The 23,985-nt window shown below is 43.8% G+C and overlaps 3 protein-coding genes across 11 annotated transcripts in view; 2 read left to right on the top strand and 1 right to left on the bottom strand.

Annotated features, from left to right (window-relative positions):
• Positions 1 to 5,864, top strand: part of RNF111 (ring finger protein 111) — a 60,876-nt gene extending 55,012 nt beyond the window's left edge. For 5 of the 9 annotated variants that reach the window (XM_055808169.1, XM_055808180.1, XM_005234170.4 and 2 more), the window contains 4 exons: positions 159 to 251; positions 1,172 to 1,267; positions 2,125 to 2,252; positions 2,817 to 5,864. In XM_055808169.1, coding sequence (XP_055664144.1) covers positions 159 to 251; positions 1,172 to 1,267; positions 2,125 to 2,252; positions 2,817 to 2,934 — 435 coding nt within the window. In that variant the 3' untranslated portion in view covers positions 2,935 to 5,864. The remainder of the gene's footprint in view (positions 1 to 158; positions 252 to 1,171; positions 1,268 to 2,124; positions 2,253 to 2,816) is intronic. The other 4 variants (XM_027782102.2, XM_005234171.4, XM_055808196.1 and 1 more) reach the window with 3 other exon arrangements.
• An 832-nt stretch (positions 5,865 to 6,696) lies between these two features.
• On the top strand, positions 6,697 to 12,038 carry CCNB2 (cyclin B2). The gene is given in 13 exon segments (XM_005234186.4): positions 6,697 to 6,810; positions 7,877 to 7,978; positions 7,980 to 8,006; positions 8,087 to 8,212; positions 8,607 to 8,777; positions 8,860 to 8,916; positions 8,919 to 9,020; positions 9,348 to 9,386; positions 9,388 to 9,531; positions 9,533 to 9,586; positions 10,484 to 10,624; positions 11,220 to 11,330; positions 11,637 to 12,038. Coding segments are annotated over 13 exon segments (1,209 nt in total). The 5' UTR covers positions 6,697 to 6,780; the 3' UTR covers positions 11,742 to 12,038.
• Positions 12,039 to 13,376: 1,338 nt separating this feature from the next.
• MYO1E (myosin IE) overlaps positions 13,377 to 23,985 on the bottom strand; it is a 92,947-nt gene continuing 82,338 nt past the window's right edge. The window contains 5 exon segments of the mRNA XM_055808054.1: positions 13,377 to 14,465; positions 14,983 to 15,127; positions 15,129 to 15,153; positions 21,114 to 21,318; positions 23,792 to 23,884. Coding sequence (XP_055664029.1) covers positions 14,389 to 14,465; positions 14,983 to 15,127; positions 15,129 to 15,153; positions 21,114 to 21,318; positions 23,792 to 23,884 — 545 coding nt within the window. The 3' untranslated portion in view covers positions 13,377 to 14,388.

Here is a 23,985-nt window from a genome sequence, read left to right as displayed (position 1 = left end):
ACACGTTACGATGTCAGTTGGAACTGTATGCTCAAGCTGAGGGGTATAAATAATAAGTGATTCAATAAAAGCAAAAGGATCTTAAATTTTACAAAGTGAACAGTAAAATACTGAAACTGTTCTGAATAGGTTTAACTTAACGTCTGCTGTTTGAATAGGTACCAGACATGGCGGGCTACCCTCACATCCGTTACATTTCATCGGGATTGGATGGAACATCATTCAGAGGCCCTTTCAGGGGCAATTTTGAGGTTTGTAATAGAATAAAACTAGATATATGTCAAAATGTGTCATGAGGGAATATGGGGAGGGTGTATGGTAGACCTAGTTCTATATATAGATGTAAAAGTATCATAAAGAAAATACCCTTTATTTATAGAATGACCTCACTGTCGTGGACTGGGATAAAAGTGTATTGAGCAGTCAGTCAATAAAAGGTGCCCTGGACAATGTAGGCTTAGGTGGTTATCCTGCTCTGCCCACTCTCCTGGTAGTAGGTGTAGTAGTCACTAGATATGTCGGTAGAAGGTAGCGGTGTCTCTGAATAACCATGCCAGGATCCTCCCAATGAGGGTGAAACTTGGCAACTTCAACAGTGCTGTCCTGTTTGTTATGTAGCAGGAATTGAAACTGAGGGAAGAAAAGAAAAAAATAAAGGAGAAAATAAATGCTATCAGATGCAGAGAGTTAATGACCTAGTCCACTGAAAACATCTTCAGTGACATCTCATGGTTCTAATAAGCTTATTGCTGGAGAAAAATAAATCATTGTATTTCAACATAAGCATTTTTTTTTTCTAGGCCTTAATGACTGTTAGAAAGCAAATATTTACGTAGTGCATTTTAATTGTATTTTCCTCATTAGACACGCAAGTACGTGTGAACATACTGATAACCATTCCTAGCTGACAAACAATTTCTGATTTTTTTTTATTTTTTTTTTTAATAGCAGTGTTTCCCTGTAACTTAAGATACCGGGCAGTGTTGTGTGGATTTTCCTACAGAAACCCATCACTTTTCCCACACAACGTACTCCTTTTTGTTTTGCCTGTATTTGAATAATATGGGAATTGAGTTTGTCATTCTGCAAATGGGTTAGAATAAAATTCGTATTTGCTGAAGGTAGTTGAAATAACAGTTCTTACACTATTTATTCCTTGATAATTTTTTAGGAGCTGATTCACTTGGAGGAACGATTAGGCAATGTTAATCGTGGAGCAACACAGGGAACTATAGAAAGATGCACATATCCACATAAATACAAAAAGGTGAGGATTTCCCAAATTGTGGCCTGTCCATATTTCTTTGTAAAATGTAATAATGTTTATGTCAAATCTCCAGAAGTGTCAGCTTCAAAGAGTGCATGTTTTCTTATTTTGCAATTTCAAGGGTTGTAGGCAAAGCTTACAATGCTGCTTCTTTCACAAAGAAAATTAAAAATTTGTCCCTAGATAAAGACCTACAGTAATGTGGTAAATAAAAGTGGTTTGATATGATTTAATAACTTGTCTAGCAGTTATGAATAACCTTGTGAGCAGTGAGATAACTATTGGTAATAGCTGAATTGTCAACAGACTTCAGTGATAACCCATCAAATAAAGTAAGATTTCATTTTTGCAACAAATTGTTCATGATGCTTACTTGCTTGGTATGTATCATTTTAACCTTTGATCACATTAGGAAGCCTGGGACACTAGGAATTTTTGAATCTGTTGCAGAATTTTGACAACTTAAACTCCAACTGAGAGACAACTTATTATACCATAAGATAGAATTCCATCCGTATTTACGTAGAGTTCTTTCACACTTGATAAATAGTGACTTAAGATACCAGGTTTGAAAGGATTTATTTTTTTTTTTTGCCTCTTCATGAATGAAATATAGTTATACACAGACAATCTTCCAAGTAAAAGGACTGGTTGCAACTATATGAAATTAATATATTCACATAACAGTAGTTAAATTTGAAATGTCCTGTGATTTTGCTCCAAGGGCTAGTTCTCGATTGTTTTGGCTCAAATACATTTGAATAAATCTTACAAAATGTTTTCAAAGAAGTATGTGTTGAATATGTATCAAAACAGATTTTACTCAGTTTGTCAATAATGTCATCTCTACTAATAAGGTAACAACTGATTGGTTCTCACAGAGGAAACTGCACTGCAAACAAGATGGGGAGGAAGGAACAGAAGAAGACACAGAGGAAAAGTGTACCATCTGTTTGTCTATATTGGAGGAAGGTGAAGATGTCAGGTAAATAGTACCACTGAATAGATCAGAATGTACTGTTAATGTCCTGCCTTTGAGGCCATACTTGAACATGGTACACACTCTGCAATACCTAGGTTAACAGTTACAATTAAAGACTTACCTGTCATTGAGCCAATAAATAAAACAAGTTGCAACTGAAAAACACGCATTGTTCAGTCTGTATTGTCTTTGGGTAGAATGCAGGTTATTTTCTTGTGGTCTTGCATAAGTTGACTGCCTGTCTTATAACATGAGGCCAAGCCCTGAATTAATGAGGACTGTCAAATGTAGTTTTTATGGAGTAATGCTACTTCAGCTGTAACAGGTTTAAATCAGTGTGATACAGCAGAAGCTAGCTGATGCTTGACTACTTTTCCTGTATCCATTTCTTCTTGAAACTAGACAAAATGCAGGTCCAGCTGGAAAGGCTAGTGAAACTTCTGGAAAAACATGCACATACAAAAACGATAAGCACCTCAGTAGCAAATCCCACATGACTGTTTTCCCAGAAGGTATCTGATACAGAAGTGCTTTACTAACACTGATGTTTTTCTGTTCTGATGACAGGCGCCTTCCATGTATGCACCTTTTCCACCAGGTATGTGTAGATCAGTGGTTGATTACTAACAAGAAGTGCCCCATTTGCAGAGTGGACATTGAGGCTCAACTGCCTAGTGAAAGTTGACACCGCTTTCCAAAACTCTTGTCCTCCCTCTCGCTCCCTCTCGTCCTTCCTGGTACTGCAGTCAACCAAAGATGGCATGACTTACCTGCGCAGATTTGGAAGCATTGAACCTAGAGTGCTGGCTCTGCTATATGGTACAACTAATGCTAGACCTACAGTTTATGTAGAAGACAGTTGAGTTTCAGTGTATTTATAAAACTTTTTTTTTTTTAGGTTTTACATTTTTTCTTTTAATTCATTACTGTATTTTTGCATGGTTCCTTGTATTGCATTTGTTTGCACATATTATGGGCTTTGTGACCCCAAACTTGCAGGCAAGATTAGCTGCTTTAGTAAGTAGAATTGTGTGGTCTTTTTTTTTTTTTTCTTTTTTTTTTTTGTTTGTTTGTTTTACGTAGTATCAAGCTTTGAAAGTATGATTTCACTCATTACTAACCTCGGATTCCTTAATTTAATCGATCATATATTTTTAGTTTAAATGTATAAAGATCATCTAGAAAAGGATAATATTATGTATTGAGACATTCCTTAATTAGGAAAAAATGGCTGCTGTATATTTACAATATCAGTTCTGAGTCAAATAACATCCTTAATACTGGGAACAGAATATGAACTATATTCAGTTTGACCGATACGTATAGCATACTCATCACCAGAGTTTTTGTCTGATAGGATTTTTGTGTTCATTTTTAAAATTTCAGCACAATGCAGATATATTTGAATGTCAATATTAAAACATTTAGACTGCTGTTCAGATTGTATTTATCATTTTCTTCCTATGTCTAGAAATTTGAATCCCTAACTTAAATATTTTGCTGCTGTGAAACAGCTCTAGTGAACACTAAATGTTGATTTCAGTTAGCTGGATTTTAGATACTTGCAGATTGAAAGAATTATTAGGGAAATGGAGAAAGAGCTTAGAATCTGTTTGGTCTTCTGCTAACTTAAGTTGAAATATCTGCGCACATTGAAGGGTTTTGGGGGGGTTGGGGTTTTTTTTTGTTTGGCTTTTTTTTTTTTTTTAATATAAAACCATTCAATAAGGACTTAGAGCTGCAGGGGTTTTGTTTTTTTCTGTTTTTTTGGTGGGGTTGGGGTTTTTTTTGGCAGGTATACATGCATTCATAGAACTTTTAAGGATTCCAGGCTTGTCTTGGGATTTTTATTAGTTTTAAAGTTAATAAAGTTAGCTAAATCCACTTGTCTCTTGTTTTATTTTTCATTAGTAAATTGAAAGCCTGTAAATTTCTGTAGAAACTAGACACAAATTATGTGGTTACCTAGTTTTTGCCTTGATCATAGATACCCTCTTTATAAATTACCAACAGTCCATCACTGATTGAAATATTTTCTATAGTTAAGATTTGCTGCATAATATAGTATATAGAATTAAGTTATAATGTACTAACATTTCGCCTTTGGAGGAGGTTTTAATCCACATCAGGATTCAAGTTGCTCATCAACATTCTTTCACATATAGAATAGTTTATAGTTTATTTATATGTGCTCAACATTGCAAAATGCAAATGTGCAAAAACATTGAGACAGTATTACTGTCGCTTTGGAAAAGATGTTCCTCGGGGATCATATACAAACATGTCAATAAGCTTGCATTAAGCCACCTGCTTTGTAAGTGGATTGAATAATAAATACCTTCAGTTTCTCTTGTCTTTGTCTTTCATATTCAGATTAAGTGTAAAATGGTTTACAGTAAACCTAGAAGATTAACTGTTATGTTTACACAAAAAAAGTGACCCATTTATAAATATTACCTTATCTAATTTGATGCCTGTTTTTGTCTGGTTAAAGCTGCTTCCTTTTTTTTTTCTTTTTTTTTTTTTTTCCCCCTAATCTGTTAGGAGTAGCATTTGCCAGTGCAGTGTCTATTGCTGGCAGCAAATTTAACACCTCTGGCACTGAGGGTTTAAGTGGAGAGAGGTTTTATTCCAGCATGTGTGATAAATGGACGTTGTCAAGCTTAATTGCATTGCTTAAAACTGAACTGAAAACCACTTTGTGCTTGTACGATGGGGGATATGGGAGAGAAGCAACATGTGATTTGACTGCTTCAAAACCTGACATGGTTTTATGGTAAAGCTTCTTGAACATTTGGCTGTAGGAAACTTAAAAGTGAGTATGAAGTTGAAGCTGCATTGGTAAAAATGAATAAACATAACTGGAAGGACTGAACAGACACTTTGTGTTTGTCAGTGACTGTTGAAAAGGAGGGATGTTAGTTGACCATTGATGCTTGAAGTCTGATGATACTCACTTGCAAAAGTTTCCAAGAAGGTACTTGAGAGTTATGGGACAAAAGAAACCCCGAAACAAAACAAACAAAAAAACAACCAACAAATGGGGCCTCTGAAATAATTGAGACCCTGGGTATGTGGTAGAATCTATTTTGACTTTCTTACAGGACAAAGAAGCACAGGTTTGGGGGAACTATTTATTATTTTTTTTTAATTTTACCTTTTTAGGAAATCTTGTATGCACCTGATTTGGGTGCCTGGTACTAGAGGTATTTTAGTGGTCCATGGATTGACTTGTTTTATAACTGCTACTGATATTGTCTTGCTTTTAAATGTATGCATATCATTGTAATGTGATGTTGAACACTTACGTATTTTCCAGGAATCGCAGTGTTCTGATCTTACGTGCTATTGCAGGGGCTAATAAAGCTGCAGCCTACTTCTGTTCCAGAAAGTTGTGGCTTAACCATAATTTAAGGGAAGGAAAAAGAATAGGCTTTTGATTTGGAGAATTTCCACCACTTACTGTGCTTTATATGCTTAGATGCATTGCCTTAAGTTTTCTGCGGCATCTTTGACTTTGAAGATTCTCAACAGTATGCATCAAATTACTTTTCATATAAAATTCCATTGTCAAGAAATCCTTTTGTATGCAATAAATAAAACGTTAGACTGGTATCATTCAAAATCTGTTTCTTATGGAAGTTGGCTTTTTTTTCCCCCCTTTTGCCTTGTGTTCCCTCTGAAATCTTGGTCTAGTAAAAATTCTTTTGCATACATGCGTTCTTACAGGTGCTGCCCAAGAAAAAAAGCTGCTCTGAAGGATCAGCACTTAGCCACAGTTAAATGCGGTGGTAAACAGAACCATCCGGATACTCGGGAATTCAGTACAGCTGGCCTTAGGAAGGTTATAAAAAAAATCTGTGCAGATGTGATGCGAGTAAACATGCAATGCTCGTTTTGGGAGGTGGCAGAATAGCTGTAGCTAGGCCTTTCTGTCAGTGGAGGCAGTGGCAGAATAGTCGTAGTTGGACTTTTCTGTCAGTTTAGGCCACCGCAGAGCAGTAGGAATTACAACTTTATGTCAGTTTAGGCAGCTGCCGTGGCGTTGGATTCCCGAACCCCGGCCCAGCGGCTCAACCAAGCTCGGTCCTAGCTGCCCCCCCTCCTCCCTCACGGCCTGCGGGAACCCCTAAGGGAGTTGCTGCGGCGTGCGGCTGGCTCCACGCTCTGCTGAGCACCCGGCTGCTCTCCGGCCGCCGTAAGCCCCCCCAGGCTCCCCGGCTCTGCGGCTGCTGCCAGCCGGGGGCCAGGCGGCCAAGGGCACCCGCGGCACCGGGGCCTCGCCCCCCCCGCTGCGCACCGGCCCCCCCCTGCCGGAAACCGTTCAAACCGTTTCCTGCTTGGGAGGGGCCTGAGAGGGCGAGCCAATCCAGTGCGTGCATCGTACGAAGCTGCCCAATAGGCGAGCGGGAGAGGGGATTTAAAACGCTCCGCGGCAGCGTGAGGCTCCAGTCGCTGGTGCTGCTGGAGGTGGACGAGTCTGAGTGAGAAGGGGGGCGAGTGGCCACGGCTGTCCCTTATACTCTTTGCTATGGCGTTGCCGGTGTCGCGCCGCGCCCCTGTGAGTATCGCTGGTGCGGCGGGAGGGGCCAGCCGCCCCTAGATCCTGCCGCCCTTGCCCCTGAGGCAGCTGAACGTGGGGGCGGGGTGCGCTCCCCTGAGGGCAGGCTGGGGGGGGGGGGGGATGGGGGGGATGGGGGGGGGGGGATGGGGGGGATGGGGGGGGGGCGCGCCCCTGAGGGGGGGGGCGCCCCTGAGAGGAGGGGAGGGGGGGGGGGAGCGCGCCCCTGAGGGGGGGGCGCCCCTGAGAGGGGAGAGGGGGGGGAGCGCGCCCCTGAGGGGGGGGCGCCCCTGAGGGGAGGGGGAGGGGGGTGGAGGGTGGGGCGCGCCCCTGAGGGGAGGCCGCTCCTAGCGCCTTAACGGCTCGGGAGCCCCCTGTGCCTCTGTGGTGTGGGCATCGGCCGGAGTGGAGTGGGGCCTGCCGTTGAGGCGGGGTTGGCGGGGGGGGAGCGGGGAGGGAGGGGTTGGGCCAGGGCCAGGGCGGCGGGGGCAGGCCGGGAAGTGGGACAAACCTGGGGGGGGGCGGGGAACGGGGTACACGAGGGCGGGGGGGGGCGTGTACCCCGTTCCCCGCCCCCCCCCAGGTTTGTCCCACTTCACCTGGCACTGCCCCCAGCTCGCACCTGGGCCTTGGCCATCCCGCCCCTCCCCCTCACGGGTGCGGGGGCTGCGGGAGGGAGGGGGGGGATTCCAGCGCCTCCATGGGAAGGTGCGTGAAGGGGACCCAAGAACCTGTTTTCTACGGTGACAGTTTAACCTAAACTCCCCAAGAAACTCTTTAAACCTGGTGGCTTCTTTGCTATACGTAACAAAGAATGCTTATTTTTGTACGTGTAGTATCAGCTTTCTCACTTACATGGTCGGTACCTAACAAAGGAGTTGCTTTGTTTGTCCTCTGAGCATATGTGAACGGGTAGGAAATAAAACTGGTTGAGTAACGGATAGGGATAACACGCACACAGGTACAGCGGGTACGGGGATGGTGAGTGCGTAATGGAGTTAGGCTTCTGAAAATTAAGCATGTTGGTTTCTGACTCTAAGCTGTGATTTGAATTTTATTGCTTTAGGTCACTAGAGGGATGGAGAATGCTGTGATTGATCTTAAAAGTAAAGCCAAAACTCGCCTTGCTGGTAAAAGGGCTGCTTTGGAAGAAATAGGAAATAAAGTTTGTGACACGAGGAACCCATGCGACTAAGGTAAAGGAACATTTAAAATCTAGCTGTAAGGAAAAGATGCATTACTAGTTCCATGCTAATAGTAAATGTTTTCACTACAGAAAACAGAATGCTGCAAAGCATCCACAAAACCTGCAAAAGGCCCCAGTAAGATCGTAAATGCAACTGCACTGCCTAAACCTCCAGCTGCTGCAAATCAAACATTGAAAGAAAATGGTATTCCAAAGGTAGGAAGTAATGATACTGCTCTGATTCTTAATTTGTTTTGCAACTTGGAGCTCTAACTTCAGAATACATTAGATGTATCTCGCTTCCCTGCTGAAAAAAGCAACACGTCTGCACTGAGGCTTTGGTTTTAATGCATGTTGTACTTAAAGACTAATGTTAAACTGGTACAAATAGCTGTTGAAGTACTGAATGGTTTCTGCTTTAGCTGGCAATTATTACAAAGTCTTCCAGTTCTGTTTGTACAGCATCTTAGTGAAAGCTTGTCAACGCTAGAATGCGAGCTCAGTTTCAACTTCTTCTGTCCTAAGAAATTGTACTAGTAACTGGAAAAATGTGGAAACGAAGGAGCGTTACAGCTTAATAAATGTGTAAGCGCTATGATCTGTTCCTTAGGTTCTGTCTCCTGTCCCTATGGATGTGTCTATGGAAGAGAAGGATTTGTGCCAAGCCTTTTCTGATGTGTTGCTCAACAATGTAGAAGACATTGATGCTGATGACTGGGGGAATCCTCAACTGTGTAGTGACTACGTAAAAGATATCTATCTGTATCTGAGAGAGCTTGAGGTACGATATATGGATTCTGTGCTGCTCTGCACTATAGTGTTTATCTTGTTGTGTTTATCTCACACAGCTCTTTCTCCAACAGCTGCAGCAATCAGTCCACCCACATTACCTTGATGGGAAGACGATCAATGGACGTATGTGCGCGCAATTTTAGTTGACTGGCTTGTCCAGGTCCACTCAAGATTCCAGCTCTTGCAGGAAACACTGTATATGTGTGTGGCAATTATGGATCGCTTCTTACAAGTAAGATATTTTTTCAACTCTTGTTTGGGTTAGGAGGCTTGTTCAGTGACTGTACTTTTAAAGGAGTTTAGGATTTATGCTTTCTTCATACATTTTAAGAATCTATAGAACCTGCTGGCTGTGTAAGAGCTCTGTATAATGTAGCATCTTAACTGCGGCTGCAGTTCTCTTTGAGCCTGTCATTGTAGGGACATTTCTGACTCAAAGGGGAAAATCTCATTTATGTTATAAGAATGAGCACTGTTGTACTGGTATTTTACACTGACAAATTAGAATCTGTTCAGAGTTTGACACCGAGGCCTACTTCTTAAAACTCCTGTATTTCAGAGTCATGCAGTATCTCGCAAGAGGCTTCAGCTGGTGGGTTGTAACAGCACTGCTTCTAGCTTCAAAATACGAGGAGATGTACTCTCCTGACATAGCAGACTTTGTTTACATTACTGATAATGCCTACACCAGTGATGAAGTTAGAGAAATGGAGATTACAATTCTTAAAGAGTTAAACTTTGAATTTGGGACGACCTCTTCCAATTCACTTCTTAAGAAGAGCATCAAAAGCTGGGAAGGTGGGGTACTTGTCCTCATTGGCTAGAACTTACCTGTGTAAAGTCTGTTAGGATTGCTTCTGGCATTTATATCATGTGATCTTACTTGCTTTCTGCTTACACGCTGGATGTAGGAAAAATTCAGCTGTGAAACTCCACCATGTGGATTAACATGATAACGTCACTCTGTCAGCCAGTAGCAGTTCACATTTCTGTTCACTGAGGTTTGTGTTCAATCTTAGTGGCAGTAATTTTACTGTGTTAGGGTAAATTAAACATGCCTAGAGCAGAACCCTTGCTTTTAGAGTAATCTTTTGTCTGGTGATCAGGTGTTTACTTTAGTAAAAAAGTGAGCAGTGTTGCAGTTCATAATTTTTGGATGCAAATATTTTATTATTTAGGAATCAAAAGATGAACTTCCTCTTTGACCTGACCCCTTTTTCCCTCCTCAGTAGTTACGCTCAAGTGAACTGCCCACACTGGAAGTGGGCTTCAGGTACCTCAACAGACCACTAGGGTAGCTCTTGAAGTTAGCGGACTGCTTTAGTAGGCATTTCCTTAACTAATTTTTACACTACTACTTCTCCCATGCCACCATTGCCTGCCCCCACCCCTCACCAAAGCGTATTACAGAGGGAGCAGGCACTTGTACCCCCGGTTGGGCACAGCAGTGCCTGGCACTGCAGTTTTCTGTTAAAATCCTCATTTTGTGTCTAAATTGCAAATGGCTGCTAGACTAGACTGGTTTGGCCTCTGGTCTTGACTTGGAGGCAAGTGCCTGTTAGAGACTATGGTCCCTAAATAAAGATTTTGTTGACTGTTGTTGTTTTGTCAGTTAATGAATGCAATAAACAATCCCAAATTATTACGATACGGTGAAGTAAGACTTCGTGAATTAACGAGCTTTCAATCTGATAGGCTGATGCGAAGCAACATACACTAGCAAAATACCTGATGGAGCTGACACTGATAGACTACGACATGGTTCATCATCGTCCTTCAGAGATTGCAGCTGCTGCGTTATGCTTGTCCCAAAAGATTCTGGGACATGAAAAATGGGTAAGTATTTTAATCTGATTCATTTTTAAGAGTTTTTTCCTTTAGTCAATTGATTGAACCATTAAAACCACAGCTTCAGAAAATTGCATTTAGGTCAGTAATAATGTTGGCGATCAATGACAGTTGGACAGCCTGATGCATAGTTGCAGAGAGAAAATGGAATATACCACTAAAAATGTTCTTTTTCTGTGTGAACACTGTCGTAAGAAAGGATTTTTCTCCTGAATGTATCAAGTTATGGAAGGTCACATTGTAAGTAAAGAAGGTAGATTTTCCTAATCTCACAGTAAGTGTAGAACAATGAAATCGTGGACCACAAGTAGTGAATTGTAATTCAACTAGGGGTTACTCGTGCAAGGGTTGCTTCTTTTATCTTCTGTGCAGCACAGAAACCTGCTTCTTGGCATTGATGTGTCCAGACATCTACTATGTGCCAGATGTTACTCTGGATCTGTCGCCTGAACTGACAGTACTGCAGTGCCTAGCACTCAAGGCTAAGCCATGAAGCTTAGGGCATTTGCTGTCTGAAGTGATCATGCCTTGAGCAGCAGTCCCCCACCTCCTAAATCTCACGTCTCTTCCCGTTGGGCTGCAGGGTACGAAGCACCAGTACTACACTGGGTATACAGAAGACAGCCTTGTGATGACGATGAAACATATGGCCAAGAACGTGGTCAAAGTAAATGAGACATTAACCAAATACATTGTAAGTATAACTGCTTAAATCTTTAATGTTGTAGAAATGCCTGTGCTGCATTTTGTGGCTCTGTAGGTAAATGTTCTGTATATTATCTTAAGTATATGCTATTCTTAAAGCCTGCGAGAGCAAGTTGCATTAGTAGCAACTCAAAAAGTGTTTGACAAACTGCTCTTGCTACGTTGCGACCCAGTTCACTTCTTTGTTTGTTTGCTTGTTTTCCAAGCAGTTGGGCTAATTTCACCCAAAATTATCTGCCTGAACATTAATACTCTATGTGTAAATCTTTTGTTAACACTCTTCCTCTGTCTGCAGGCTATAAAGAACAAGTATGCGAGTAGAGAACTACTGATGATCAGCACAATTCCTCAGCTGAGTGGCGCGATTATCAAGGACCTGGCTTTATCACTCTCAGGATAACCCTAGGCAGCCACATCCTGGTGGTATATGCACTTTGTCCTTATTCGCCTGTTGAGGCAAAACTACTGTTCTTTTTAGGATTCCAGCATTACCACAGACATTTCAGACTCGGAAGGTGAAATTTTAAATGTGCTTTGTAACACGACTCGATCTAGAAATAAAGCTCCTCTCTTTTAAAAAAAAACCCAAGCAACAAAAACCAGCTACTTTGCCAATTAATGTTTAAGGCATTGTCTAGACGTGTGTGCAGTCTCGTGTCTTGAGCAGGACATTTGACTAAATAGGTGATTGATACAACTTGCTGTTAGATGTGGGTGATTATTCTCAGTAGTTGTTTCCAATGAGAATTTCCAGGGTGTATAGTGAGTTATATTTGGGAACTTGTTGGTTTGGCTCTTCAGGTAAGACAGAGCAAGCAGACAGTTCCATGTTTTCATGATGTATCTTAAAAGATACTAAAAAACATACTTTATTTCAGTGCCTTGTCCTGAAGAAGTATACAGGATTATATTTTTTCCTGTGGTTTGTTGCCTTCAAGTTTGGGGAAGGTAGCAGGCTGGCTCTAAGACATACTAGCCACCTAAATCTTTGTGTTTAGGTGAACGTAAGACAATGTGTTCTCTGTGTACCTAAACAAAGGGAGCTAAGGCAGGAAGATCTTGAGTCTCCCGTGATGCTAACCAGTGTGCAGGGGCTGTACATGGAACTATAGGAAAGAGACTTTTTGAACCAGCTCAGCTCTTGGAACCTGCTGCATCTCCTGGACACCCACCCACCCCACCCCTAGCTTTTAATTGCCTGTGCAGTCACCATCCCCCAATAAACCTCTATACCTGGGACAATATAGTCAACCCCCACCATAAATAGATTTTTCCTTATCATTTAACATTTTGCTTTCCTTTGTAGCTAATAAACATCGTTATGGGTACGCTCAAGGAATACAAGCATAAAAGTAATGCAACTTTTCTACTTCAATACCTCATTTAAGCCTATTTTTTAACGGGGTCTTGTATAAGTATTGTTATGTTTACAGACCCCCAGGTATTCTCAGAGTTCTACTGAACTCATCACCGGTCACTTCCCCAGTGCTTGCGTGAGCGCGCTGGTTGATGCAAAAGGCAAGGTCCAGAAACGGCCTGGACCCCGTGCTCCCCCTTGTCTGAAGGATGTTGACGCTACTGGTTATCTCCTGTTCCATAGGGGACTTTTCTCTCCCATAGGATGAGTAAGCCCAGCACTTGCTGCAAATGGCCTTGTGAAAAATGTGATTGATCCCTTGTGTGTATGTGATTTCCCCCTGGACTGAGGCCCTAGTTTTTAGCTTCTAGAGTTCAGCCATGGAATTCAAGCATGCCTAACTTAGGCTCGGGCGCAGTGGTTTCGGAGGGAGGGGATCCAAGACTTCTAGCTGTATCTGAAAGCTTACTCCACTTAATGTATGCAGGTTTTCTTAACTGCTCCTAATGAGGAAACGTGTAATGCACAGCACTTTAGCTGTGGTGAAAATGGTTTGGTTTGGAGCAAAGGAAGGGGATTCTTCTCTTCAAGCAGGCGGTGCAGTGAAAGCCAGCAGGCGCTGCGGATGGATCTGTGTGCGTACGTAACTGCAAACAAACTGCACGGAGAACAGACCTGTTCGGCTGACTGCTGCTTGTGGTTTATTTTATGGAGGTTCAGAAGGCAAAGCATGAATGCTGATAACTGTATGGCAAGGAGCAGCCACTCTGGTGTGGGAGGCAATCGGAACTGAGCAATAACGCTTGCTTTTGCCATTTAAAAGGAGTAGTGCATAATCTGTAAGTACCTGGCATAAAAATTCTAGTAGAACTACTTAATAAGAACAGTGGAATACTACATTATACATTCATACATGTTTCTATCATACTCATGTTTTATATACAGTATATGATCTGTTTCTATAAATGTACAGCTCTGCATAAAGACACTTCTTATAACAGGTAGAGCATTAAACATAAATCCAACATGGGCCAGCCATATTATAATATAAATCTTGAAGGTAACGTTGTTTAGCATACAGCACTACACAGATTTCTGTTGTAACTTCCTGTAGTGCCCGTTGGAGTCCCTAAACGCATCAGCAAACACAAACCAGTTCCATTACAACTCTGTACAGAATTAAATATACCATCACAGTGGGTTTATAGATGGTAACATCTCAAATGAGCCTAAATCTTCTTGACGTGTAGCAGCATACTTAACGTGTTCCCCGGATTGATGTGCATTAGAGGAAATGTGCATTTAACATTATCTTCAGTAGATAATTAAAAGGTTTACCAATATTTAGCTGAAGGCACTTATTAAATACACCCCTTTCAAAGTCCCTGGTTCTAGACTGCAAAGCACCTTCCTCTTTCAGGAAGATGGTAGGTTTGAGCGTTCTTCACTTACTAGGTGTTAAAACCAGGTTTAAATATAATAAATAATCAGTCGGTATGTCCATTGCTGTATGCTCCCAAGATGAAAGATCAAAGTCGGCGCTGTGGGTCACTTTCTTCTTGCTCATCTACAACTTTACCGGTGAAAGTACTGCTGAGAATGCCAGCTCTCACAAGAACAGGGTCCTGAAGGCAAGGGAAGACATCTTCAACTACTGGTAACTTCATGCCAATTTTTGTCTGACAGTTTCTTATATCTTGGTGACATAATTGTTGGGAAACAGGCCCTGCTTCCCTCGTAGTCTTCCTGTCCACCAGCCAGAAGGATCTGCGACAAAGCAAAGTAAGTGGTGAGGTTCTGTAAACCTTTCTGTGTACTTCCCGAGGCAGCCTTGCCAAGCTGTTCCGCACGGTGAGAGCCTTTCTGCGAAGGACTGAGGAGAAATGATTTGGAGAAGCGGAGCTTGCTAATCTGGTTGCGTTACCGTGCCTCATGAGGCTGCTTTGGGGGCCCAAAGAGTTGAACTGCTTTATTGCTTTTTGGGTCTTGCGCTATAGCTGCGTTTAGGCTAATTTTTAGCTACAGGCTGTGGCAGAATTACTCTCTCAACTAAATTTACAGATCTGCAGTTACCGAGGAGTAAGTCATTAATCTGTCTCTAATGTGCTTTTAAGTGAACAGGTTTGGTGTGGAGGCTTCTCTGCTCCCTGAGCTATAATAGGAACTGGCAAGCCTCATAAGGGAAGATAATGTGGGGTGGCTTAAAAAGTCACATCTTAACTACTTGGGACAGCGTGTCTTCAAGATTTGTACTTGAGTAACGGATCCTTTTCTCTCTACGTACCTTCTTTAATGATGTCGATCACGTCGTTGGCATTAAAGCTGAGTTCATCTGTGTCCTGAGCATCGTATGCGTACAGCGCCCTGCACTGCGGTACCTGAGGCTTAGGTTTTGGCTGTGGCTTAGGCCTTCCTCCAGCTGGGGGGGGGGCGGTTTGTCGTCTGCCTGCGAACGCTAATGGGAGAAAAAACCGCATGTGGTGTGCTTCAAAGCTTTACCTGTCCTCTGTCCTAATGAACTGATTTTTAAAGAATATCACAGACCAAGGGAAAAAGGATTCTCTTAAACGTTAAAATAATTTAAACTAGCGCTGTAAAACTTCCCTGTGAAAGGGACAGAGTTGCCATTTCTAGGTACCTAACGGCAGTTCAAATGCACAGAAAACATTTTAGTGCTCGGGCTGGAATATGTAAACAAATGTGCACATGCAGTTCATGCATATCTCTGCATCCAAACAGCTTAGTCTGTCTTTCCCCGTGCCCCAACGTCACCAACTTCACCAGGGATTTAGTTTCTAGCATTAAAAACAAAGTTCTAGCTCATAGGCTTGCTACTTTACCATTCTCGTGACTAAGCTGTAAGAGAGACTGCATCTCTTTTAAGTTGCCTCAGACTCCAGGTCCATCTACGGACTTGCTCTGTTATGGTCAACTCTGAAGCAGCAGGGGAGATGCTGCACAAACTCTTTGTCACAGCTGTGACCACTCCAAAGCTTGGGAAGGGGAAAGAGGGAAGGAATGCATTTTGCCAGTGCATCAGCTAATAAAGGCTGGAAGAGAGAACAGGTATTAGATGAGATATGTCAGTTTAAAATAAATTTAAAAAGCTGCTGAACGATTACAACTCTCGCCAGCAATGTGGAGGAGACAACGGCGATTGTGTCAGGTAATTCCATAATAATAGTAAACAGCTCTTGCAGAAAAGCTTTACGGTTACTTTACACAAAGTCCTAGACTTACTTAATTGTCAGTGTATCTCTGTCTAGGTCTAAGTCTGCGTAGTGACCTGCCCCAGAAGGCGAGCCCTGAACTACGGGGTTGTAGTGACGTTTCAGTTCCAAACATGTCGACTGGGAGAGGGGATTCTCTCCTGGTGTTCTGCACGTATCGGCTTTGCTCGGGATAGATACGTGAAACCTAGCCCTGGGTATCGGAAGAAAAGAATCTGTAGAAAATGAGCTCAGCTCTTCTGCAACTGCACTGGAACAAGAACATGTTAAAATAGATGTTTTGCTGGTGAGAGCATGCTGTTTTGCTGTTGGGGTTTTTTTTGGGTTTTTTTGGTTTTTTTTGTTTTTTAACCTCAGGCTTACATTGGATTGTTAAAGACTGTTAGAAATTGAAGCTGTGATAGTACTGCAGCCTTTTCAGGCAGCTTTGCTAAACTTGAATACCATTTTTAAGGGTTAGATTTATAATGGCTGTGGTTTTCAAATACTAAATTCACAGTTCTTCTAGCTCACTCCTTGTGTACAGGGAACACTAGAGCTTTCCCTTTTGAAGAAAAGTCACGGAAAAAGTTATCTAGCCCACTGCTGAACGCAGTCATACTGTTTCTTTTCAGTAGGTTACTAAAGGTGCTGATAAATGCTCAGGAAGACAGCCTTGCAGCTTTTGCTTTTGGTTTGTTGCTGCTGTAAAACCCTGGGACGTTTGTTTTCCATAGTGCTGAATGTACTGGAGAAACTTGAGGATCGCCATGCTGGGAATGGCACCACAGGGCAGGCTGCTGGGCATCCCTGCTGCTGCCATCCTCTGCAGGCCTGGCTGTTATAGCCTGCCTTTGGGAGCCGAGCTACGTGGTAAATGGTTTGCCAGGTTGGCTGGGTTACTGGTTGGTCCAGTTGGGTCCCCGCTGCTTGTGCTGGCCAAGGGTGCCACCAGCGTGCAGGCACTGGGAAGGTGATGGAAAACAAACACAGCTTGCCTTGCTGGCAGGACTGGATGGTGAGCTATTGCTATGAGGCAAATCAAATGCTGGCTACAGCGGTGCCGTGTGCTGCTCCACAGACTCACTCGTGCGTGGGCTTCTGTGCAAAAAGATCCCTGTGGCTCCCAGCACGCTGCCGTCCCCGGGACTACGTGCAGGGTCAAGATAACGAGCGACCAAGCTGCCAGGTCAAGGCATGGTGCTGGCCTTGGCCCTGCTGCCCGCCTGGGCTCCGTGCCACGCTCCTGCTCCTGCCTGGCACGCAAGGAAAGGCAAAGCTGGGCTGTGCCTTGCGGCAGGGGGTGGGCGCTGCCCACCGGTGCGGGTGTGGGAGCGGGGCGAGCCCCCAGCCCCAGCTGTGGGTTTGTGCCTTTTGGGGTGCCCCGCTCCCACCGTGTACCCCCAGGAAGCTGTCCCCCACCCGTCCCGGCGAGAGCTGCTCACCGAGGCTGCTGGCCAAGCGCTCCCGTGCCCGCTTCTGCCGGGAAACCGGGCTGTCAAACGGCCCCAGCACCACCTGCTGGGAGATGCCCAGCGCCGGGCAGTGCCGGCAGCAGCTGGGCTGCAGCGGTTGCTGCCTGCGCGCTGAACACCCTGTGCCAGAATGCTCCCGGCCCTAGGCGAGCCCACCGCCTTCGGAAGTCACACCTATGCAGAATCAAATTATTAACTGCTTATTTCAGTGCCCACCTGAAATGATCCTCGGAGTGGGCCCTTTCCACTATTTCTGACAAAAATACTCTTTTACACTTCAGGAAGACACAATTCAACGAACTCGCAGTGTGTACTAGACAGGCAGCAGCTTATACATTGCAATGTTAAGGTCTAAGACTATTACTTTGCTGAGCCCTCTTCAGAGGTTCCCTCACCTTCCACAGCAGCGTCCGTATTGCTGCTGCATGCTGCCTACAGCTGTGGCTTGCTCAGAAAAAAAACCCCAAACCACAACAAAACCAAAAGAACAAACCAAACCGCCCTCACTCCCTGATGTCCTCTTCCCTCCCTACCTCCTTCCTCTGAATCGTAAGCTGCCACCAAGCGCTCGTTTGTCTTACTTGGGGCTTCCTGTAGAGAAGTGTGATTTCCACAAAACCCACCCCGAGGGGAGCGGTGGGTGCCTGTCCCAGACCCGCTTTGGTTGCCGTTACTGCTGTGGCTGGTGGTGAGATGTTTTCTAGCCCTCGAGCATACAGCGGTTAGGGGGCAGGCAGTGCTCTAACCCTGTGTGTTCTGTTGGTTGGGGTTTATTTCCCTTTCCATGGACTACATAGATCATAATTGCTTTTTTGAATGGTAACTAACAGAAGCCTTAATGTGTGCTAATCATCCTTGTAAACTCCTAAGACTGAAACAGATGGGGTTGTTGGTGTGTACCTGTGGCATCAGGAACTGTGGTATGATGTAGCTGATCTTTTTAATCCAACGTGATAGTTCCCATCTCGTGACATACGGGGTGGCTGCTACGTTTCACAGTAATGCATGTGTCAGTCGCAGCTCTCTGACAGAAATCGCAATGGCTTTAGCCTGTGGCTTAGGGGTTTTGTCGTTGTTACATGAACTGCAGTTTCAACTCGGTGTAGATGTCTAATACTAGCAAAACAGCTTTCATAGAGTAGGTTGACATGCAATGACAAATTTCACCACTTAAAGGTGTGGAAATGCATCTGAGAGTGTTAGCACATGCTTCAAATTTTGAAATCGTTAAAATAAGTAGTAGTGGCCACTTGTTCTTAATTTCTTTTTTATATGGAGACCAATCTTAAACCAGAAAAATGCTCTAAATCTGCTTACGGTACCTTACGGCTGACACTTGGTGCACAGTGGGGAAAAACAACGGCCATCGGTACACCTGAAAACATACTCTGGACGTGCCTAATTTTGCTGGGGGGCTGACTGCCTCTGCTCTGTGTGTTCAGGAACCAGAAAGCCCTTACTAGGCACACCGCGCCCTTCTTTTGATACTGAAAAATCTGTCCGTTCTGAGTATGCTCACTGTCTTCTGTGAGGTGCCTGACGCTCTCTGGAAGCAGCGCTGTGGTATGCTGACTGCGTATGGCAGCCAGGTGGATCTCACACGCTAAGGAACGCTGAGGTCAGAGCAGAACCTCTGCTAAGGAGCCTGTCTGCTGCCTGACAGCTGGGAAGGGGCTGCTGGTACAAAAAGATGCTCTTGATACGGTTAAAAAGAAGTCATTTTCTGCTGCCATTAAGAACCCCGTCCATGCAGATGACTGGAGAAGGCGACTGAGCTGTCCTATCTCATCCCTCCGAATATTCCAGGGCTGAGGGCAAATACGTACGTTAAGGGGCTGCAGAAGGTCAGGTGGAAACTTGGTGGAAGTTTGCCTTACTCTTGGTTTCTCCCAGCACATCCCAAGCGCAAGCTCTCTTCCAACGTTTGGCAAAACGATGCGCTGTCAGCCACAGCTGACAGCTCACAGAAAAAGTATCACTCACGAGAGCTTTAAAGTGTTAGTAAGCAACGACAGCAGTCTTTGAATGTGGCACGTTGCCGCTGCATTCCTGCAGTGGGCAGTCTAGGATAAGGGTGAAAGAGTGCCGTGCTAGAATGGCATCCTGGGAGATTCTGAGATACCCGGGCAACTCCTTAGGCAACATTCTTACTACAGCAGCGTCTGTGGTTTTACTTCTGCCTCACCTTCAGGGGACGGATGGTGCCTCAGCTGCTGTGGGAAGCAGAGGCTCAGGCTGGCTGAGCTAGTCAGGGGCTGGTGCAAAGTCAAGCGCACTGGTGCCCGTGCTGGGGCTATGGGGGCTGGCTGGCTGCGGGGGGGGGGTGACAGTGCTGGAAGGGAGGGAAAGAGAGAGCCCATGGCGGGGGGAAAGCATCTGCGGGGGGCCCTGCACTGCTATAAACCAAGGACCTGCAAACAGTGAGTTCTTAGCAGGAAAAGTCCAAATTTCCTCTTGTTCTTCCCCTCAGTGAGTAATGTAGGTGGTGAGCTGTAAGAACGATGGCTCGTTCTACGTACATACGGCTTTTCTGCTAAACAAGGAGGTATTTATCATGTACATTTACTCAAAGAGCTGCGGACTACAGAATTGTGCCTGCACCAGCTATTACTATGCGAAGTTATCACACCTCACCACAGTGCGTTTTTATTCTATCTGCTACTGTAGGTTCCCTAGCTGATTTAATGTGCTCTGGGACAACCAGCTGTTGCTAACAGCAACTCTCTGAGACTTGGTTACATCAGAATTAAATCACACAACTGGGAAGTCATCAGCAAGGACAAACACAAACTGCTTATTCAAAACCACAGTATTTTTTTTTCTTTTTTTTTTCTAGAATTGCTGAATAGGCCCCAGTCTTTGAACATTAAGTGGAACTTAAATTCCCACTATAGTAAGGCTCCACTAGTGTTCTTCAAGACAGTGGATTATAAGGTCTGAGTTAAAGTAGAAGCTGTTCATTCATTGAAAAACTTCACATTTTGCACAGCCTTTAACGTTCTGGAACACTAAGGTCCCATAAATATTTGACAGAAGACTCCTGTCTTCATGATTTCCACAAATCGGGGGGGTTGCCTGCTTCTGGGCTTCCAGTCAGGATCTGGAGCGGCTGGTTTCAGAGTTGTTCTGCTTCCCTCTACTAAGCCCATGATTTCTTGGGTCCATCTTTCTGCTGCTGCTGGTGATTGTTTTGATGCTTTTGACTCTTGGCTATTGGGAAATGCCCAGTTACAACAGCAAGACCTGCCCACTCGCTAATCTTCTAGAATCGTCATCGTAACATGTTCTGCAAGGCTGCAGCTTAGAAGTCCAAAAGATGCTGAAGTAATCCTGAATGTCATGCTGCCAAGCCTTCCTCCTAAAAAGAAGTACAGGTCTGGTAGGTGGGTCAGGAGTCACAGCTGAAATGGGACTGCTGGCCAGCTTCTCTGGGCATCTGCTGTCTATGGTCTCTAAACCAGAAGGAAAAGACAGCCTGCCAAGTGTCTTAATATCTTTAAATAGAAGGTACCATGCAAATTTCAGATATTAAACTAGAACTGGTTCACCCTCGTTCCTAAAGGCCTACAACAGAATATGTGTTTTGAAATCCTGTGATGACACCTTTGAGTACAACTCAAGAGAACAATCTGGTCATCTGTGTACACAACATAAGGTTGTTATCAGTCATGGACAGTTTGAGTGTGTGAAGCTATTACACAAATTTCTCAGATTTGATGTAAAAATCTTACCCGGCTGCTCCTTGGTCAGGCACTTTCAGGAAATCCAAGCTTTCTGGCTGCTGTGAAATCTTGCCTGATCCTCCTGAGAGCTGCCGTGGTAAAGTCGGTCGTGTCATGTTTGTATACAGGTTTTTCTGGCTGGCCCGTTGGTTTCCTGCGACATGGGGCAGTGCTACAAACTCGGGGGGGTTTATTACTCCATTTTGCTGCTGACCTGGAAGTAAATAAAAGTGTGAACGCGTGCAGTCTGAACTACTGCTCAAGAAAGGTAACTTTTCCTTTGTGTCAGTGAGCTATCAAGGAACCTGAAAACAAAACAATGTTGAAATCTTGCAAGTTTGATTTACACGCAGTTTTGGGTCTGCTGGCGATCTATTTTGGCTTCATGTTTGAAACATGTGCCCTGAATGCTACAAACAAGCAAGAGGATTAGCTCCCAGCTGAATTCGACCTTATTAATGTTAGCTAGCATGTAATCATCACACCTCTGTTTAAAACACTGCAAATAAAATTTTATCCGGATATGGGTTAATCTAAAGCTAGCTAGAATTGCTGGGGGCCTCTTTTTCTTTTTAAGTTCAAATTCTGCCCAACTCCCTGAATACTGGGTAGACTGGTTTTTAAGTTGCTGCAAATATTTGTATATTTTCACAAGCAAGGTTGGTTTTTCACTGTGTGGGGGTTTTTTTGTAATGGTGTGGGGTGTTTTTTTTTTTAAAAAAAGCCTTGCTACTTTGATAGCTCAAAAGGAGTTTGAGTTTTCTAGGTGATGACAAGGGTAAATGCATTTAAATAATTATGGCTTTAATTTGAATGTGAAATACCCGCCCCCCCCATGTCTGAGCCTCTTGGATGTCAGGGCCTAAGGAGCTCAATTCAACATGTTTTACATTCCTAAAACCCCTACTGAATAAAATGGGAGCTATAGTTACATCAGAAATTAGATTGCTTAATGCTGCGAGTGATGCTCTCCTTTTTCCATTATGATTATGCCTGTTGAAAATTAGCAGAACGAATAGCTGTGCAGAGAGGAGAATTCATCATCATGGCACTGGGAAAAGCCTTACTGCATCCACCAGCTGCTCGTTGCTTCTGATACTCTCTTGATAGTGTGGCAGAGCTTAAGTAGTCATAACTTGTACATAAAACTCACTTTGGGACCCAAGCTAGTATGGCACATACATTATGGTAATATAAACAAAGGTTTGTTTAATCCTGAACATATACAGAACAGTTTGTTCAGCTACTGGTGCATTAATTTCAAAACGGATGTGAAAACAGCAGAACACTTTTCAAATGCTGAAGGACAACAGTGTAACTTCCCCGTGTTGGGAGAGCAGGATAGAGAGAATTGTTTGTGACTTTCAAGGAGGAATGTGCCCAAATCACACTCCTTGAAAGTCTGGACAGTCTAACTGGAATTCTTTTGTAATACCTATCGTCAATCTTATTTTTCCAGCTATAACTGGCTACTTTAAAGAGGAGTTTGAATTTAGAAGGAGGAAAAAACCCAACCAACCAACCCACAAAAATGCTACAACCATGTTACATGTCAATTTGGACTCTCTGTTGATGTGTCCGCTCAGAAGTGTCATAAGCACTGGGGGATAAATGGTCAGAGGCCCTACGGCAAGCACGGGCATCCACCGGTGACCTGGACTTGTGTGCAAATCCACATCCAAACTACCTCACCCACGTGAGGCAAGTTTGGGTTTGGGCTGCGGGCACAAAGCTTCTTCAGCCAATGCTTCTGTCTTTTTCAGGTAGCTGTGGAACTGCTGAAAGAGCTTCTGAAAGTATTAGATCAGCCTTTCCTTCCTTTAACTCGCTCTGTATGAGTATTTACTCTTGTGTTTGCAGGCAGGTTCACTTTAACTACTGTAATTGCCCAATTTACTACAAGCAGCTCTTGCAGATCATGCAGTCCTGAGTTTGACTCATAACAGCTATGAGGATTGGGAATTTTCTAGTTAATCTGGTGACTAAGACTGGTTGCACACCCAACTTACACCATTAGCATTGTGCTTCTCAACAAACAGCAGCTGACTGAAAGAGAACCCTTTGTTAAAAAAAGTACTCTGGGAGTGTAAGTGAAAAAAAAAAACCCACTTGGGAAATGTTGGGTCAATGGAATATTGTTTTCTCTCTGAGTTCACAGGCTAAATTAATCATATCTCTCAAGGGCAGAAGTGAAACACCCTAATGACATCAATCCCGTGCAGAAAAAGCCATGCTGCTTGCCGGCACCGGGGGTACATTTCAGCCCCCGGCACACACGAGTTGTTAGCTAACGGTGGGACAATGAAACACAAACACGGCACTGACAGCAATTTCACGGCAGAGCAGAATCTACGGCTTGGTAAGTGCGTAGCTTTTACCCATGACGGGGAAGTGCAGAAGGCTACAGGGTTAGTTTTAGATTCAGCGTTTCATACAACGTGGCTGAACGTGCCAGCATCCCCAATAACCAGGACAGCTCTGCTGGGACACCTGGCTGATGGTCTGCAGCCTCCAACAGTACACTTCCTAAACTGCCTACCATGTATGTTTTCCAGACAGGATCTTTCAAAGAGGATTTTAAACCTTTACTATGATTTTTTTAATGGGTAAAAATTACCAGATGGCAAGAGCAAAGTAAGTGGCCTGAATGTGGCCCTTTGTTTTTGCCTGAGGCTGAGGGGACTTACCAGGAGGAGGTGGCGCGGCTCTCATGGGGTAAGTCTGACTTTGAGACCTGTTGGAATACCCTCTACTTTGGGTAAGGTTCCGTCTAGTAGGACCTAAAAGAAACCAGCAAGGTGTTGTTACCCTTTCACAATTACAGTAATTAGGTACGGCTGGCTGGCTGCCAGACCCCTGCTCTGTGATCAGACTCTGACTC

The sequence above is a fragment of the Falco peregrinus genome, chromosome 1, assembly GCF_023634155.1.
Source record: "Falco peregrinus isolate bFalPer1 chromosome 1, bFalPer1.pri, whole genome shotgun sequence".
NCBI classification, from domain to species: domain Eukaryota; kingdom Metazoa; phylum Chordata; class Aves; order Falconiformes; family Falconidae; genus Falco; species Falco peregrinus.
This window is presented reverse-complemented; position numbering and strand designations above follow the sequence as displayed.